Genomic DNA, 20,107 nt, shown 5'->3' with positions numbered 1-20,107 from the left:
AATATGCGTTTTCACGGAATCCATCGGGTAGCCTCTAATTTTTCTTGGAAAAGTATTGTTAGAATAATTCAATCGACACTGATCACTTAATGACGCAAAACAGTAAATAATTAAAATGAAAACTAAACACACACTATCATTACATTAATCGAACACTAGAATTGAATCAATAGTATATGCACCCGTCGCTCATTTAATAACTACACGATTTAAATAATTGCGAAAAATAAACAGATAAAGTGAACCTTTCGTGACGATTTAGCATTTCATTGCGTCCGTAGCTACTATACGTCCATGTGCCCGTGAGGTTCGTGTTTACAACCACTGCTTTTACCCAAGGTGCGTATAATAGGAGGTGGTCTCAGCTGAAACTCCGTGCGGGCGTGACGTCACGAAGTTCCCAACGTAGACGTATGCCAGGGAATAACAAGCAGGAACCGGGTCGTGATATCGCCTTTCCGCGTCAAATTCTTATGAGTTACAACAAAAACATCGTTATTAGCCATCAGATTACGTTGTATACTCTTCCGGAATGTCCCTGTTTCCTTTTCAATCGCATCATAAGACTATCAAAGTAACCAGAATTATCGTATTCTACATCCTATAGTTTCATCCGTAAAATATCGCAATGTATCATGCTATTTGAAATTATAAACTCATAAGAGGAATAAGCTACCGTCAAAAAATAGTTAAACACGTATTTTTAACTTTAAAATTTAAACTGAAAACCAGGACTGCAGATTCGTTGCCACTCCAAAATCGCAAATGGAATACTATTTATTTCAAGATAAAACATTTACATGTAATGTGAATATGTGTCACAACTATTATTTTGGCTAAAAATAAATATCCTCTGTTAATTGAAGACCGTAATCTGAGCTAAGTCAGCACCAGCAGTAGTTAATTCGCCACAAAAAAGTAATTAAGGGAAAACTATAAGCGTGCCTAGACAAGTTTTGATGCTTTTACAGGACGTTTTTCCGGGTATGGAACTTATATATTAACATGGTAAATCATATCTGAAAGTACTAGTATTAATTTCATGCCCACAAAGTAGCAATGCTTACTATGGAATAATTTGAGCTTTAGGAAAGTAAAATATAAACTGAGAAACAAGATCGAAGATATTCCGCACTTAATTTCCAAGTAACCTTCCATTAAGGTAGTGAAATGAACAGAATCGAGCACGAATCTGGTCAATTTTAAGGGCTGACTAATCAGAAATATTATCACTCCCCGAAATAAGACAAGAACAACTACGGAAACCACAACCTAACATGCAGTATATATGCTTTTCATGAGAGTTGCAGCATGGATAACAGCTGCATCAAATGGAATCACAGACATAGGTATTAAAAAGGAAAACAATTCACATTTTTCAAACTTATATAATGTACACACATGTCAAATGTTACATTTTCAGAATGATATAAGAACGCCATTGAAACTATAAGATATCATATTAGTTAATAGATACTTAATATTATTTACACAATCAATGCAAAGTAAGCAACTTAAAAATAAATCTTAAGTACAAATGATGGAACAATTCTATTGAAAAAGTTTCAAATTAGTGAGAGAACCATGCATAGGAGATGAAAGCCGCCACGCATATTCCATTAATTGTTGCTGGAATAGCTGAACCTGTAATTGAGAATGTGTATTAATTGCTGAGCTTGATTAGACCAAAAAAACAAAGAATTTAATAATTTCAATGAATATCATCAGAGTGATATATACATTAAATGGTCAGTATCATCAATCATCATACATTCTAAAACCTTTGGATCTCTATCAAACAGGCTATCACTCAAGTTTCTAATTCATCTTTCAAGGTTTGTACTACAAGAAGACAATGATTGAGCACTTTCAATTTGCAGTATTAGCAATATACAATAATAACAGAAAAATGAAACTATAAAACATAATAATATGATATAACCATTACACAACAACCATTTTTCCTCGACAAAAAGATTTCGATATTTACCAAAATATCTGCATTTATAATTAAATTTAATAACTACAATCATAAAAAACTAATACATTTTTCAATCATGACCATTGTATCTTTTATGACTACTGAAAATAATGAGGTATAAAACCTGGCAACTTACCAAACAGCAGAATAGGTAGATGAATTTCACATTCAATAGACATTTCCAATCACATCCACAACTTAATGCTTCTCACCATGAAGATATAAAAACAGAATGATTCCAAATAAAACCATAACGGAATGTTACCTGGATATCCTTCAATCACTAACAAAACATAATAATTCTCTAGGTAGGCCGAAACAATTGACATTTATGGAAAGAAACAAAATTAAAAACAGGACTTCAGAATGGCATTGAATTAATGGAAAAGCCAAACTTACCGGCGGACAGAAGAATGACCTTAAGTACTACATTGATAACAATCTTTGTGGACTACTGATATACATATTCATATATACATATTCCTCACGGACACATTCAAATAGGTATAATACGAATTAGGATGAAGTGATAACTATTTCTGTAAAAGAAAGGAATTGTTATAAAGGATCCTCCGAAGGCCAGTGAATTTATCTTTAACAAAACAATACTTACCTGTCTAAAGAAATATTCTCAATTATTATGAAGTTACTTCAACCTCATATTCCAGTTACCCAAAGATTTCAAGTCAAAGTACATTGTAGCCTCAAATTGCTTCCACGGCTGAGCCATGATGCTAGGAACCCTAGGAACTCTGAGGAAGCGAAAGGCAATGTGGAACTTCGTGACGTCACGCGCTTCCTCCCCCACTTTCAGCTGAGACCACCTCCTATTATACGCACCTTGGCTTTTACCGCCTTCGCAGGACAAGAATGCGCAATAGGTGATGCATTTGTTTCTGAAAAGGCGCAATAATCGACGACTTTAAACCAGAAGCGCCGGCATTACTGCATTTGATCGAAATACAGCGACTCAGCATCGAAAGTGTAATCAATTTATTGAGGAATATCTTCAATTCGTTAGGGTAAATAGGATCGATAAATTACGTCGCATAACGTTTCGCAATTATTTCCGCGATATTTTCTTTATTAAAAATAATTTTACGTTCAACAGTGAGGTGATAGATCAAGTAGAAAGATGAGGATCAATCCTGCCGCAGATTAGAGGCCTTCAAAGACGGAGTTTCGATGCCAATTTAAAAATAGCCGTTGCAGAATACGCCGTAAATCATAGTATTTACAGCGCTTGCAAAGCGCTAATACATCGCGGAAGTCATTTCGGGGGTTCCGATGCGGCAGATTCAAAGAATTAGAGGAAAATATCGTCGAATTTGTGCGCAAATGCAGAGCAGAAGCTCTTTGTGTAACCTATGCAATGATTCGCGACGAGGCATTGAAAATTGATATAATTTTTTTTCAGTTTTAATGTTTACTGGAAAAAGTTTATTTCTTAATTTTATTACTTTGATATTTGTAAGTCCTGTAGTTTAATTGTTTTGCTTAGCAGGCATTTGATAGCAATATTTTTATAATATTTATAATTTATTTAACACAATTTTATTTAGATTTCCTAAATTCTTCAGGTCACTTGGATTTGTGATGACTTGATGGGTGTGTTACACTGGATCTAAGGAAGTTTCAGGGCCAAATGCAATACTGTTTATGGGCTTTAAGTTAAAGCTTATATATTGACATTGTCTGTAGTCATTTGGAAATCAAAAATATTAATAATTTGTGAAGGTTTAAAAAATACAATAGCCTTGGATACTTAAAAAAATTTCTCATTTCTTCATTACATCTGGTTAAGGAACTATAAATTACTGATACATGCAATGGATCACAACATGTTTTAGGTATAGTTATTTTGTTGTGATGGAAAATATGTGAACAGATTTGTTCTTAATCTTCACAGAAAATAATAGTTTTTATCGAATCTAGAATCTTAACTTGCTAACCACAGAAAAATTGCCTTCCTTTACATTTTAAAATTTTTCCCAAAACTGAGGTCTCAAAATTGGGGGGGGGGACTATATTCGGGGGGGGACTATATTCGGAGATATACGGTAAGAAAAGTGCTGTGGCTAATAAATTCACTGGCTTCCCATGGTGGGGGTGCAGAAGGAAATATCATTGTTTAAAGACATTTTTTTACATTTTTTTGGCACCTATATTATGTGCTCTGATAACAATTCAAACAATATTTGCACATATTTGAGATGTATCAGGTTCTGAAGAAGAACTCTCAGACTGGAGATTGGGCTAACTAAGAATAGCTCCTGGTTCTAAGAAAAGACCCTATCTTTTGGAACCTTGTTGGGAAAAACATTATTCTAGAATCATAATCGTATAAATAGTTAATAAGCCATGGACAACAGAATGTTGAAGGTATTTAGGGTTGAGTAATTATAAATGTCTACTAAATGAAATGATAAAAATACCTCAAACAAATGGTCTGCGTCCATAAAAATTAATCCATCAATCATATTTGCATCCGCTGGAATAATGCTTTTGTGTGGTATAATGGATAGAATCTTCTCTGTTGCTTTAATGTTTTCATTCAGTTTAGGAGTTGATCTTATATAACCTTAAAGGGGTAGTGCAAACTAAGTTTAATGACTAATTGAGAGGACTAGGGGGATTTGGAGTGCCCAGTAGCTTAAGTAGGGCTATGGAGAGTGAGATTGAAACTAGGTTTCCCTACTCATCAGGGCAAGATCTGCCCCAGATTCAGTTTTATGAATGCATTGAGCTAAAAAAATGCATTATCCAAAAATGCCTGCTAAAATTATGAAGCACAGCTGGAAATTCATCTCAAACCAATGCAAGTTGGCTTTGGAAAAGGAATTTGTTACCTCATTAGGGTCACATCTTGAGGGTGTTAAATTCTGTTTGAGTGATGGTAATCCAAGGTAAACCTCCCAACATGATGATTTTCTTACCTGCTCGTTGAGGATGCATTTAATAGAAATAATGGTTGTGTCAACTTGAAATCAAATAATGATTCTCCTGTAGCTTATTGATCTCAGCATAACCATTTACCAATTTTGGAAGAATTACCTATGATTGAATGTACTAAAAGCTAAAAAATAATGGTTGCATTAGCATGAATAATGATGAATTAAAGCCCACTAATCACACTTTGTGATTAGGATGTTATTTTCAATTACTCATATCTTAATCATTCTTTCTTTACCCTTAAATTTTTCATTCAAAGCTGTGTATAAGAAATTAAAGCCTCTAATACTTTGTTAGCTACCTGTCACATTAATCAATACCTTTTATTAATTGTAATTTATAAGTGTATAAAATATTGTCAGTAAATGACTTAATTGAAGGCCATTATCATAAGTTACCTTTTGAAAAGTCTCTATTAGGTCATCAATTGCTTTAAAACTGTTAACTTTTTTCTTGCAATTGTGTTCAATTTAATTTTTTCTGCCATTAAAGGTAACAGAGCCACTCCTACCAACTACTTCTAAGGACTCTTTTGATGATGTCAGTTCAAGTACTTTATCGTCAGTGACTGAGGAATCAGTGTCTTCTGAGAGCTCATTTGAGGTACTCAAAGCCACGTCTCCATCAAGACCTGGAATTATTGAAGAAGAAATTATCATTGATCCCAAAAATTTCCCTCCAACAATACATCATCGACTACGCAAAATTCCTGTTACAGCTGGAAACCCACTTAGGTGAGACAATAATGGTTGTGCTAATTCCTAAGATTAATAGAGGATTGTACAACAGGATTTGATGCTGATCTAGTGTCTATTCCATGATAATGTTCTCCATATAATACTTGTGGTAGCCACTATAACGAGGGTGAATTGTAAGCTTCTTATGAGTTTCCATCTTATACATAGAACTAATTCTGAATTTCCTTCATTGATATTCCTGTCATTTTTAAAGGGTACTGCTGTGTAGTGTTTAAAATTTGTGTTATCTTTGGGGTCAAATGGGGGAATAATTTAGCCTAGTCTCGACTAAGCATTTCACCCTTTGTTCCTGTGTATGTGTACTGCATTTTATATTGAAATGCATGCTAAAACTAAGAATGCTTACATCTGAGGGCATTTCAGTACCTACTGATGTCATTAAGTGTTTTGATTAACTTCGTAATCATATGCTTACTTAAAATGCATTTATTTCCTTCATTAATTGAGCTTGAGGTATTAATAGTTGACAGTTCCCTTGATGGTGCAGCTTAGTGGGAGATGAGGATGCAGATTTAAGTGTGTGAGAATAATGACAGTGTACAAGTATGTGCTAGTCATTTTACCTCACTTTGGCTTATTCATGTGCCACAGAATGGTGAAACGCATTGTGTGATTTAAAATGAAAATTTCTATAGACTAAAGTACAATTTATATTCTTTCATCATAAACATATTTAAAAAAATTCCATTACATAACGCCAAATCTTCCTTTTCCGTTCTTGCCTTCCACTTGTCCCTCAACGATTGTCTTCATCAGGCCATCATGTCTCAAGATGTGGCCTATAAGGTTGTTCCATCGTTTTACGGAAAAGGAAGACCTAGAACAAAACATATAGAACAACTTGTATAATGTTAGGCACGATGTGGTGGAAGTTCGTAATATTGTTGAAATCACACATTGCAATATTTCCACTTATAGATTTATTTTACACTACACGTTTCGTCGTTACAACGACATTTTCAAGTGTGACAAAAGTCACTTTTGTCACACTTGAAAATGTCGTTGTAACGACGAAACGCGTAGTGTAAAATAAATCTATAAGTGGAAATATTGCAATGTGTCATTTCAACAACATATAGAACAAGTAAAGAAGAATGTGAAAGAGAAGAAATATGTAGGTGTGAAAAGATTAGCTGATAGGAGAACTGAGTGGAGAGCTGCGTTAAACCAATCTTAGGACTGTTGACCATTGATGATGAAGGCCAAATCTCTATTTTAATGGTCGGTACCTTATGTTGAGGTGAACATGGCCAGTGGCACCACGGCAATGACTTCTTTATCGGTACACCAGGCTCACCCTGTGTCATATAACCGAGGTTCCCTCTTCCCTTCCCGTGGAAGCCCATCAGTTGGTGATCCATATCCACCAGTTACTGGTCATTGTTCACCAATGGCCATCATTATATATCAGGAAACTGATTAACTACTGATGAATTAACTAGCATCAAAGTATATAATTCACTGTGTCCGGCGATATCTGGTGGAAATATTTTATATCCATGAGAATAAACTAAAATGGTAACCTTCCACTCAATTTTATTTACTAAAGTACCAACCCGGTTTCGACACGTAGTGTCATTATCAAGGTAACCTCCCTTGATAATGACACTATGTGTCAAAACCGGGTCGGTACTTTAGTAAATAAAATTGTTTGGAAGGTTGACATTTTAGTTTATTCTCATGGATAACATCAAAGTGTTCAACTGCTAATCAGTTTTTGAAACAGTTTACTAGTTACTGGATAAAATTGGCCCATAATGGATGGAAATTAACTAACTACTGGTAGGTTCACTAAGATAGTATGTATGTACTTGCTTTACTCGCTAGCTGTTTTCTTAGCCCTTAGAATTCCAAGCTGTTGGTGTATTAGCCACCGGGTCAGAGCCTTGGTATTTATAGGCAACAATTTTTAAAAAGTCTGGGGAGCAAAAGGGCCTTGGGTTTTCTCAAGAGTCCTTTCATTATTCTCAGTCATGATAGTTTCAGTGTTCATAGTTCTTATCGTATAGTTTATGTTCTAATCTTTGTTTATTAATTTGATAGGTTAAATACCCTTGAATTGTAGTAATTGTTTTATTAATGTAGAAGTTGGGAAACACTGAAGCGGTCTCATGTTTGGAAATAATTGGGTTAATAATTTTTTAGGTATGTTATCCCTGATGATATATTTACTGACTTGGAGGATGGAACTACAAGGAATCTGAAATTGAACTTCAAGACAGCTGAAGGAGAAAATGTTCCACCATCTTCATGGGTGCAGTTCAATCCAGAGACCCAGGAAGTATATGCTCTGTGAGTAGTTACTTTTGCGAAAGAACCACATTATGTACTTTAATAAATTTTAAATGCAGATCTAATGAGTTTTTGAGCTCTTTTGAGTGCTAGAATTATTGATAATGGAATAAATCTTTTTCTGTCATTTTTTTCAATTTCAATGATACAGAATTCACCTAGTTATGCTACATGTGTATGGTTCATTGGCAACGAATTCTTTATTTTCCTCTCTAGAAAGTGAACATTTTTAGCAATACATATAAGATATTTACTGATACATCCATCTACACAGATTATTTGGAAAATAATTTTTAAAACCACAATATAATGATATTCAATTGCTTAATGTGATGTTTGTGCACAGAAAAATCTGCTTGGCTGTTTAGCAAATATCATTAGCCATGCAATAATTTTATGCTCAGTTCATTCCTAAATCCTTGATCCTTTGTCACCGTCTACATAGCTTTCCTGTCAATGAAACTACATTCAGACCCTTTGATAAAACAATCATCATGTTTTAAGGGTTTTAAATTTACTTAATTACTACTCCTTCTGGTCGATCCTTCGCTGTGAGTGCAAATTATGCTAAAATAAGGAAAAATTATTAGAAGCAGTATGAAGCTAGGTACAGTAGATTCCGGTTAATTGGGACATATTGGGACTTGTGCACTTTGCCCCAATTAAGCAGCTGCCCCGATTAGGCGAACTCTCTTGTATTTGGGCATAAAAAACTTTGAAATGGTAGAAAGAATACTTAATAATGTTTATTATGGAACATAAGTTTGTTAATCTATTAATTTGATTATTAAATCAGCGAGTTTAGTTAATTTATTATCATTTTTAAGAATTATAATATTTTTGTTGAAAATATTTTTCACAGCCACGGGCTACACTGAATGAATGTCTTTTACTAAGTCCTATTAAAGAAAAGTCCTATCTTCTTGCGGATACTATAACAACAAGAGCTTTCAAAATAGGGCAAGAATAGGAACATTTGTGAAAAATAAGAGTAAATCAAAGGAGGAAAATATAAGAAATAGTATTCTGAAAACAAAAAATTTTAATTTCGTCGCGAGTATAGTCTATGTTACCGACTCATGGCCCAATAAAGCGGCATGCTGCCCCAATTAAGCGGAGAATACTCTGGGATATTCCTCTATTGGGTTCTGTTCTTCAAGATCTGCCCCAATTAAGTGGCTGCCCCAAGTAACCGGTGGACCCATTAAACGGAATCTACTGTATTAGGTTATAAAATGAATTTATGTATGTCCACAACATTCCTAGTATTTGTATGTATGACTTTTCTAAACATCTTTTAAGCCTTAAATAAACTAAGCTTATCCATGGAATCCTCCCAGTCAACACAACAATTGTGGCCACAATATGGCCGTACTGTGGCCATAATGGGTTGCCATTATGGCCTCATAATGGTTAAGACCCCCAGCCATAGTGTGGCCCGCCATAATGTGGCTAAAGTGTGGATAATACACTTTCTTTATATCAATTGAATGAACTAACTTTCATTTTCATAACTTACCATGTAACCTGTATCAATAGCAACTGTAATATACTTATGTTACAAATGTTTGGTATGCCAATCTGTGGCCTTCCTGAGACGATTCACTGTGTGGCCATAGTTGCACATGTTTGGCAAGCCAAATTATGGCTTGCCGCATGGCAACCACTGTTGGGCCATAGTATGGCAAGCTGTGGCTAGCCAAAGCCATAGTTGCCACAGGTAAACCACAATTTGGCCACAGTTTGGCCATAATTGTTGTGTTGACTTGGCTCTTTCTAATGTTTTTCATAAATGATATAGTGGATGAGTATTTTGGTCAAGAAAAGAGGGATGCATTGCCATCATTTTGCTGTCTATTCGTCTTAAAAACAGTGCTGTCAAAAACATTGCTCTTTTATTCCAATAGTTTTGACTGTGCTAACTGGGTATACATTTGGTGGTTCACTTTTCTATGCTTGTGGTGTTTTAATTTTCATATCCTTTTAAAAATAAAAAAATAGTAAATATTATTTCTTTGTAGAGGTTTGCAAACCTAGTTGCTTTGCATCGTGTTTTAAAGTATTTATTTTTTGTAATCTTTATGATAGACCCCTTGAAGAGCATGTGTCTAAGTGGGACTTCATCATTGAGGCTGTCGATAGTGAGGGTGCTTCTGTGTCAGATACCTTGGAAGTTTCTGTTCAACATCATAAGGTAAATGGAAAACAGGTGTATGTTTAATGATAACACTTTTCTGCTTATTGTTCTATTTTTTATTTACTTTGAAGTTTTAAATTTGGTATTAGTTTTACCATGATTCAATAATACTAAATACTGTGACTTTTGCTACAGGGAAGAAGAGCATTCCACCATGAATTTTCGTTGGTTATGCAATTGGAGAATAAATATAATTTTCCATCTGATGTGGATTGGCAACTTAGGGTATTGGATGGATTGAGACGTTTGTTTGGTGATGATTCAATTGTTGTGACAACTGTTGGACACCAGCCAGCCTCTAGTCAGGGACCACCATATGCGGATACATTGGTATTCTCATGGACAAATGATACCCTCCCTAGGACAGACTGCCCCAAAGAAGATATTGATAAGCTGTACAAGGTAATTTTCGTCAGTGGCTTGAAAATGATGTTTTAATATGATGTCAGTTTGAAGGCTGGTGGTTATCCTCAGAATTAATATTATGTAAAACCTATCTAGAGAGTAGTTTGCTGCTGTTTTGTTCTTGATCTCACTGTCAATATTCTATATTTATTTATTGTTTCCAATCATTTATCCATCTTTCTTCCTATTGTTTGGCTTTTGACATTGTGCTTCCATTCTAAATTAAGGGCTTGGCCCTTTTTTCCATTCCATTCTCTTTTCTCATTAATGAAAATAACCTTATTTCTGAATTACATGATGATTTTTGTTTTTTTTCTGTTCAATTTGCAATGTCGCCTGAAATTCTTTTTGAAATTCTGATGAAGAAAACAATTAGGTAAATTTTTAGCTGTGTTTTGTCATTTAAACAAAAAAGTTGACCACTATCCCTGCCATTCATTCAATTTCTCATAATGGTTATAGATAAACATTATTGGTAAATAAAAGTAATAAATTGCTATCGTATAAAGCTTATATCACAAAAAATTATCTTTGATAAAATTGTTTTAGATTGCTATGGCATAATTTTCATTATACCGAAAGATTTATTAGGAGGTTTTATACCTAATGTGGTTGTCAAAGGTAAAACTCTGCACAGCAAAGTGGAAGGTATGCTCTAGTAGAGAATGAATAGTTAGTGTTAGAATAGTGAATGATTGAATTTCATGTAAAACATCAAACTCCAAAAATTTCAAGCTGTACGAGATTTTTGTGAGTTAAATCAAAAATTTTGCTCATAATTTGGAGAAATTAAGGGCTGAAACAGGTGATTTTGAGGGAAACATGTAAATTTTGTGCCATTTTTGCTGTGTTGCAGTTCTCAAATATTTAGTGCCACAATTTATGGTTGTATTCTTAAGGCTGCTATACACGGTGAAAGATCATGCGAATGATCATGTGACCATTCATAGGATCATGTGAGCAAAATAGAACCTGTTTTAATTTTCACTGAATGATCATGAATATGATGGTTCATTTCCAAAATTTTTCTGTTATGCATAGCAAATCATTTCATTCGCAGAATCATTCACCATGTACAGTGGCCTTTATGGAGTGTAAGGAGTCTGATGGAGTGTATTTTAATGCCTGGCAATTGATTCATCTTGAATGAAAATTTTTACATTTACAGATTCTGGCCCTAAATGACGCAGGAGAGCCTTCTGTTGCCTTGAAAGAGATGCTCTCCCCAGAGTTTAAGGTGAAACGTGTTTCTTACAAAGGAAATGGCCAGTGTGAGGGAATAGGCGCTGGTGAGGAAGCAACGCCTCCAATTAGCAAGCAAGTTCCCAAAGGGTCAGGGGATCGGGGCAAAGATGCTCCCAAAGTGCCTCCAGCGCTCACCCCCAAAGCACCAAACACTGCACCAGTCCTGAGGAACCAAGTGGATCACATAAACGCCACCATTGGGAAGCTTCTTGTCTTCAAAGTACCTGAGGTATGTGAAATTGGAAATATGTTGGTTCTTCTTTTCTGCTGAATGCGAGGCCGCAGAAAGAAAAAAATTCAGGAGTGGGAAACTCACTTGATGAGGAGATACACTTCAAACTATATCTGCCCTGCCCTTTAACTTCTACCTTGCAATTTTCTTCAAGTGTTGGTCGTTAGCTTTTGGCTGGTCATCTACAGTGATTATTATACAGAAAATTATACAGATTATACAGAAAAATATACAACAGGCTACCGTATGATATTAAATGTCTTCCACCTACACCATTCAAGAATGCTTTGAAGAAATATTTAATGGAAAATAACTATTATAGCCTGAAGGATTTTATGTTGGGCTCGGAGTAATCGTTGCCCATCAACCACTAAAATTGTAACTTTTTTTCTTTTATCTGTAAAAATTGTAAATGTTATATCACTTCATTTATTTGTAACTATTACTTTAATTATTTACTTTATTTTGACGACTTCCAATGTCACCGGAACATGTGATCTCTAGGAACAATTAAAATTATTATTATTATTATTCTCTGCTGTTTATGAATGGTATATTTTTTCTATTAATTATTTTTTGAAATTCTTTTGCAGGATACTTTCTTTGATGAGGAAGATGGCAGTACCAGGAGTCTTGAATTGTCGCTTCTCACCATGGATCGAACCCCGATTCCCCAGAATCATTGGCTGCAATTTGACCAACGGAATCAAGAATTCTTTGGAATCCCTTTTAATCAAGACAAGGGAATGAAGGAGTATCAGCTGGTAATGTATTATTTATTAGCACTTTAAATATTCTTCACTCACAAATCGGAAAAATTCATATAATTTATGATTTTTTTAAACAAAATTAACACAGAATTCATTAACATTTATCGCATATCAACAGCAGTATTATTACCAGGTGTTTGAAGGTAGTGTTGTCATGTTTTACTTGTTGTACAAAATTTCCTCTTTGCCTGCTATAATGGAAGTTTTTACCCTTATGTTGAAGTACTGAGGGATAAAATAAGGTCTTCTCTCTCCTGTCCTAGTTTTTAATAACTAGAATGCTGATGAAGAAATGAGGATTCTCGATAAAATCACTCATTTTGACCACCGTAGTTTCATACTTCTAGTTATTCATGCGTTTATTACTCAAAATATTTACAAAATGTCAACACAACATCTCTAATGTTGGATATACGTAGTTCAGAAACTTCTTCTAATTACATGCATACAGACTTTTTATTGGCTTTCATTTTATAACTGCAGGGATACCTACTTTTTTTATATCTTCTAGATGTCTTAGCTATATACATTAGAAGATCAATAATCAGGAAATTTGAATTACATAACCGTCTTAACAATTGAAGGTTTTCTAGAGTATTTCAAAATTACTATTTTTTAAAGTAGCATAGCGAAAGTTTAAAGTAGCATTAAAGATGTCTTCCAGAGGTATAAATAATAGTTACCATGTATGTACAATATTGAAGACAAATAGTGGATATCTATGTCAGAAATTTTGTGTTTTGAAGGTAAGGGCCAGTTTTTTTATCATTGGTAACTCATGGTAATATTATTTTCTCCCAGGTATGCAAAGACAGTGGTGGACTCAGCGCACATGATGGCCTTGTTGTAGCTGTCCATGACATTCCTGCCATCACCGCAAGCACTAGACGTAGGCCTCCTCTTCCTAACCAGCAGCTGCCCACTGCCCACTCATTCCACAGTGTTGAATTTGTCGCAACCCTTGCTGAGGACCATGAGAAATTTGACTCTAGCCCGTCGTTGAAACGTAAATTTGTGGAACGCCTGGCTCATCTCTTTGGTGACCGTGATACATCTGCGATTCTGCTTTACTCCATCACGGCAGGAGAGGATGATGGTGTGGCTGAGGATGGAGAACGTGGCACAACTCTCATTTCATGGTTTAACACATCATTGGCTGTGGACAGGTGCCCTAACAAGGACGTGTCTAGACTCAGGAACATTTTAGGTGAGAGAATATTTTTACAATGTTCTTTGAAAAGTTTTTTATATCCTCTTGAAGCCTATGCATTATACCTAAATGAATTCCTGAACATTAAAAAATATCCACTGTAAATAAACACTAAAAAGTCATGTAATGCAATAGATTTTCATGGTAGCTGAACTCTCCTATCTTGTCAGTTTAAATAATTTTACATATGTAATGAACTTGTGAACAGTTTATATAGTTTTACATATGTAATGAACAGACTTGTGTCAGTTTAAATAGTTTTACATATGTAATGAAAAATATATAAAAAAATAATCCTCACAATTAAAAAAAAATATTAGAAAACTACCCTTATTCTCGTATTGCACATTACCTGAAGTTTACTTGTAGTTAGCACAATGCTGTTTATGGGGTTTTTTAGAAAATTTGATCCAATTCCTTGGTCACCTTGTTAGTCTTGTGAAAAACTCATTGTTTACTCTGCAGGAATAATAGAGGAATTCTTGAAGTATGTTGAGCACCACAAATGTGTATTTTTATGAATCATGTATATTTGGGAAATATGTAAAATAGTTCGTTTTAAGATAAGCTTTTTTGCAACCCATTGAGGGAAATGGGGCAATGTCTTACATGCATAAGTCTTGATGATCATAATTTTATTTGTACTATTTGATGAATATCCTGATGGGATACTTAACTATATCCCTTTTATTGCCTTCCAGTTGCTGAGAATGGTGGACCTGGAATGAAGGAAGTTTCCCTTAGTCAACATGTGCAAACCACTTTTGGGTATGAGTTGCCAATACGTAGCATTGACATCATCCCCATCAACACTTGCCTGGGAGAGCTACCTGTCATACACTTCCCTGAATCTCCTCCAAGTATTTTGGAAGAAGATGAGGATGAACGCAGGGACAATGGACCTTCAAGTACCACTTCCTCTTCCTCTGACGAGTACCTCATCACGTTCATCGTCCCTGCCGTTGTGATCGCCTCAATGCTGCTCCTAGCTGGACTGATAGCGTGCGTGTTGTACCGGCGTCGAAGGCGTGGAAAGCTCAGTGTGGCTGAGAAGAGGGCTGGTGGCATTGGTGGGGGCCCGTTGCTGGCTGGTGCAAACCGTGGCATACCAGTCATCTTCCAGGATGAGCTGGAGGAAAGGCCTCCCGACCCAGCCAAGTCTCCCGTGATCATGAAGGACGAAAAGCCACCACTTCCCTTGCCTCCACCCGAGTACCAGATGGCCCCGAATGGAGCGGGAACGGTTGGGGGTGGTACGAGGGGAGTCCCGCCTGGTGGTGGAGGGATGATGGCAGAACCCCACAGCGGCACGCCCCTACTCTCCCAGGGGCCACGGCACCACGGGAGTGGAGGAGGAGGAAGTGGGGGAGGTGGCGGAATGGGTGGCGGTCCGAGGCGGAGAGGTCGCGGTAGGGACGACGGTCCCGGCGGCATGATGATGCATGGTGGGGACGAGGATGGCGGAGAGAGGGGAGCTCTGATGGGAGGCGGTGGCGGAAGGGGTGGTGGCATGGGGATGCGGGAAGACGAGGGTGCTGACGACGACAGTGATCGAGGCATGGTGCCAGTGGGAGGAGCGTCGTCCCCACCCTATCATCCCCCACCACCGTTCACCACCAATCGCGACTCTGGCCGTGGATCGAGGCCAAAGCCGACCCCCACATACCGCAAACCACCTCCCTATGTGCCACCTTAAGCCAATTTGATCGTGGTTCCTCAGAAGTGTAACAAAGGAGTGGCCTAATGTGACGTCAAACTCAATACAAACTATTTGCTAGTGAGTTGAGTGACTTTTGTGTAGTAGGACTGATGGTTATCCTTTGTTTCATTATTTGTGGCTGAAGGGGTCTGCCAAGGTTTAGCTGATGTAATCCCCTAACTATCATTTTAATGTAGTCTTAATGATTGGCTGATATTAGGTTAATTTTTAATTTTATAATTCACAAGGTTAAAAAAGGATTATTACCAAAGTGAAAGTGTCTCTGATAAGTCAATTTTTTGAGCAGCTACTCATTTAATTTATACGAAAGCATTTCTCATTGAGGTCTTTTTGATCGCGTACTTTATATGGAATAATTGAAGGAAGGATCGTTTGATACTTTTAATTTTCATTCTTTTTCTGTATGTAATCTAGTGCTGAATGCTAAGGTATTCATTGTTTATTGTTGGGCACAAATGTGTAGTATATGACTGAGTGCTTGTGTTAATATCTATTTATACTTAAATAGGAAAACATTGAATGGAAATGGCACAATACTTCACTAGTGTAGAATGTTCAGTTAACATTCTTGAAACAAGTGTTAATCAAAAGCTGAGGAATCACTGGACTCTGTATTTAGATAAACCCTTTTAGTTAGGAAATCGGAGGAATTGAATTTTGGCTCAAATATCGGTGAAGATCTGGTGCAAATGGTCTTCTATTCAAAATTAGCTTGAGTTATTTAAAATTTCCTCGTATATAAGTATGTTTTAAAACCCTTACATTGTACTTAAGGTGTATAATTATCATCTAGTTATTTTGCAAAAATTCTTTTTCTTGTATTCACTTATTTCTCTTTTTTAGAACCGTCCTTGTCTGCCTAAACACATCATATGTAGGGATATTCTGATTGACTTATGGTGGTTTTGATACTTAAAATCATGTGATTATTTGATTTTTAAGCTTGAATTTTTATTTTAAATTTCTGAGTCAATTGTGAATGATGTTGATGATGATAATAATATGTATCTTATCATTTTTTTTCAATGATACTTAATTTAAATTCCACTTGTGTTCGTTATTTCTGTCTTTATTTGTGAAAGCAAAATAGGCTGAGCAATATTTTTATGAAGCATATCTATTCCAGTTGATATAGTTGATTTGAAACATTTGATTTATAACCACACAATCACTGGGTGCCTTTAATGAATCATATAACCATACATAACCCACTAGGTAATATGAGTAAATTATTAACCACAGAAGTAATCTCCGAAAGTTCAAAGGGGTTAGGGGTATGATTAAAAAATTCATATTATTGTTGGAACTCTTATGATTTTCATATAAGTTCTCTCCAAGTCATAATTGCTTGTGATTTTACTCAGTTGTAATCAAAGCCCACATGCCGAGAATGAGATTTTTTTCAATGCATAGGTAAATCTAAAATTAGGCTATGACTTTTATCCCATAGAGAGCAAGGTTCCCCTTCAGTGCCAGGCACAAAACAAATACCTATTCAATAACTTTTATAATGGACCAAAGAGGGAGATTTTGCATGTATTTTTGAAGCATGTTTGGAGAAGGCTAATGTGATGGGCAACTTGACATTGCTAATGAGTAAAAGGTCATATTGATTATTGGACTGAAATGAATGCTAAGCTTATCTCCCAGGGCTGTTCCATGTCTTCCCACAGGAGCTGCTTATAAATAGGTGAGCTTTTGAAGCACTCTTGTTCCTCAGAATAATGTATTCATACATACGTGATGTTTGTTTTTATCCGCATAGACCTAACTGCTGTGCAATTTTGCAGAACAGTGCTTCTTTTTTAATTGTTTTACCTTAAAAATTTATTGTCTTGGATGTTCACACATATGCACTGCCATGAAAAATCGTTTTAGATATTTCTAACATGCGAACATGGAAGTTGAAACTCAAATATTTATATTAGTATACCTCTTCTCTCTTCCATCTTCACTGTTAGTTAATGTGCCATTTGTATTTAATAATAGTCATCATTTCATTTGTGTTTAGTCATGTTGGCAAGCTGTAATGAAAAGGACTTTGTCTCATTGAAAATGGTAAACTCAGTGACTGAATCATAAGTTGCATAGTTTTTTTAACTAACAATGTTAAGTTTTGAAAGGCCTGTACTCACATTTCTTTTGCTGTAGTGAGTTATTCCAACTGTCATGCCTTAGCAGTTTTTCTCTTGTAGTTTTTGTAGTTACCAATAGGTTTTGTGTACATGTATTTGTGCAAAATGTGAGTATACATTTATGGACTGATGATTGGGGATAAGTCCACAGAATGAGTTATCATCTCCAGCTGTGCACATTTTGAATCATTAAACAAAATGACTCAATATTGGGTGATTGTGTTATTTCTGTTATGATTGATACGCAGAAGATTAGTTACTTAAATAGAAATGGGAGATATCTGCTTACCTTAGAGAGAGTTGTATTGTTTAATGCCTAGGCTACCTAGTCTTGCTAATACTAGTAGCTAGTGAGCAATGTTCTCTCAAATTTTTGTGGTGCCCATGTGGACTTACGGATAGTCATGAGTGGAGTGTGAATTAGAATATGATAGATAATGGAAATGTAAGCTGCGAAAAGGTTGTATTAGGAGAGGCTCCTTACTGACTTCATGGCCTTCTTTGTGTGAAGTTTACATGGGTCTCTCCTAATTGTTTGGTGGAACCATGGCAGCGTATCACAGGTCAAAAAGAATACAGTGACACTGGAAAAGTTGTGTGATGTCCCATTAGCAATCAGGAAAAATATGAAGGAATAATAGTGGCCGGAATGAGTTTTGACCGAGGGTGAACGGTTTGAATTATCCTAAAACAAAGTGGTAAAATATCTCATATTTGCTCTACCATATCCAGGTGTTGAGACTCTTAAGCATTTCAATTTTTACCATCATTCCCTGTTCCTAACAATTTTTTTTCGTGACTTGGGTATATCTATTGTACTCTCTGTATCAAGCTAAACTAAATGGCTTTTCCACTGCATTGCATTCCAAATAATTCAACCTCCCCTACCAAATGTTATTTTTTTTTGTTTTGAGTTGACTCAATTCTTTTCAGTTCCTTAGTACTATGACATTTTATGTCATCAAGCGCCATGCTTTATACTGTAGGACCATTCATTTAGGATGTGTGATTGAATGTATTAAAGTTCCATCATTTAAAATAGTCTCAGGAATTATGAAAAAAACAACCCTTAACTTTGATTACTCATCAAAATAAACTATTCTCTGAATTCAATTCAGCATTAGGTGAGATTTTGGTATATAGATATAATTTTTTCATTGGCATTCAAAGGTTGTCTATTCATTTTAGTTCCGATTTTTTTGCATAGGTATACGAAGGAAAGATGTGTGCTCTAAGGATGAAGTAGCTGTAATAAATATACCTATTATTTGTTGGTAAGTTTTCCCTCCTATTTCGCTAGTTATGTCATTGATCTGTTTATTCCAGTTCATCATGACCATGTGTCTAGTTTAGTATGCATCTTTTTCTTTCACTTAGGGAATGTTCTTACTTTTATTTTGGTTCATCCTTATAGGTTATTTCATGTATTTTTTTCGAAAGTATCCACTGAACAAATGAAGGCGAAGTATCTATTGCTAAACTGCTCGATGACCTTTCACCAATCTTAATTGACACCATTATCCCAAATTCTGAGACTCCAGCATCAAGGGCTTCCTGTTTCTCCCAAACATTTCCTCATAATACTCGTAAAATTCCATCATCATTCATAGTAATATATTCCATATAAGATGTCTGTTACATTCAGTTAATTTATCACCGAGATATTTGGCTGAATTTAGGAATTATTTGTAGTGTTGTTAGCCTCTCCTTAATGGCAAATCAGAGGCTCACTGAATACTCTCTAACTTTTGCCATTTCTTTTTGTAAATTTTAACCCTTTTCATTGTTTTATTAGGTTCATCTTGCTTCTTGTACCTGAGAAAAAATGTGATGTAAATTGAAGAATTATTTTTTATCATATTTACACAATTTGTATATCATAGATATCCATGGACACTGCTGTGTGCATTAACCCTTTCACTGCTGTGAACGTACATGGTACATTCGCACGGCTGGCTACTGTAAACTTACCTTTTTATCCTCTCTACCATGCGCTCTGCACTTTTGCCACATGTGAGAGGTATATTTTTGGATTTTGAGCTGCAGCAAAAGAGTTAAGTGCATTTCTTGCTGTTTTATTTTTTCTTAAGATTATCCACTAGTTTTGATGGATTTTCATTGATCCTTTGTTATTAACCTTGCCCTGTCCCTCTACACTCACTCAATTTCCATCTTCAATTCGGCATAAGGCCTATTCTCTATCATGCGAC

The 20,107-nt window shown here is 35.6% G+C and overlaps 1 protein-coding gene across 1 annotated transcript in view; it reads left to right on the top strand.

Moving 5' to 3' along the window:
• The window catches only part of LOC124157671 (dystroglycan 1), a 28,215-nt gene extending 9,460 nt beyond the window's left edge, over positions 1 to 18,755 (top strand). Inside the window, exons 7-14 of the mRNA XM_046532603.1 lie at positions 5,426 to 5,667; positions 7,837 to 7,983; positions 10,072 to 10,177; positions 10,316 to 10,582; positions 11,754 to 12,059; positions 12,656 to 12,826; positions 13,634 to 14,039; positions 14,744 to 18,755. Coding sequence (XP_046388559.1) covers positions 5,426 to 5,667; positions 7,837 to 7,983; positions 10,072 to 10,177; positions 10,316 to 10,582; positions 11,754 to 12,059; positions 12,656 to 12,826; positions 13,634 to 14,039; positions 14,744 to 15,738 — 2,640 coding nt within the window. The 3' untranslated portion in view covers positions 15,739 to 18,755. The remainder of the gene's footprint in view (positions 1 to 5,425; positions 5,668 to 7,836; positions 7,984 to 10,071; positions 10,178 to 10,315; positions 10,583 to 11,753; positions 12,060 to 12,655; positions 12,827 to 13,633; positions 14,040 to 14,743) is intronic.
• Positions 18,756 to 20,107: the final 1,352 nt, after the last annotated feature.

The sequence above is a fragment of the Ischnura elegans genome, chromosome 4, assembly GCF_921293095.1.
Source record: "Ischnura elegans chromosome 4, ioIscEleg1.1, whole genome shotgun sequence".
NCBI lineage: Eukaryota > Metazoa > Arthropoda > Insecta > Odonata > Coenagrionidae > Ischnura > Ischnura elegans.
This window is presented reverse-complemented; position numbering and strand designations above follow the sequence as displayed.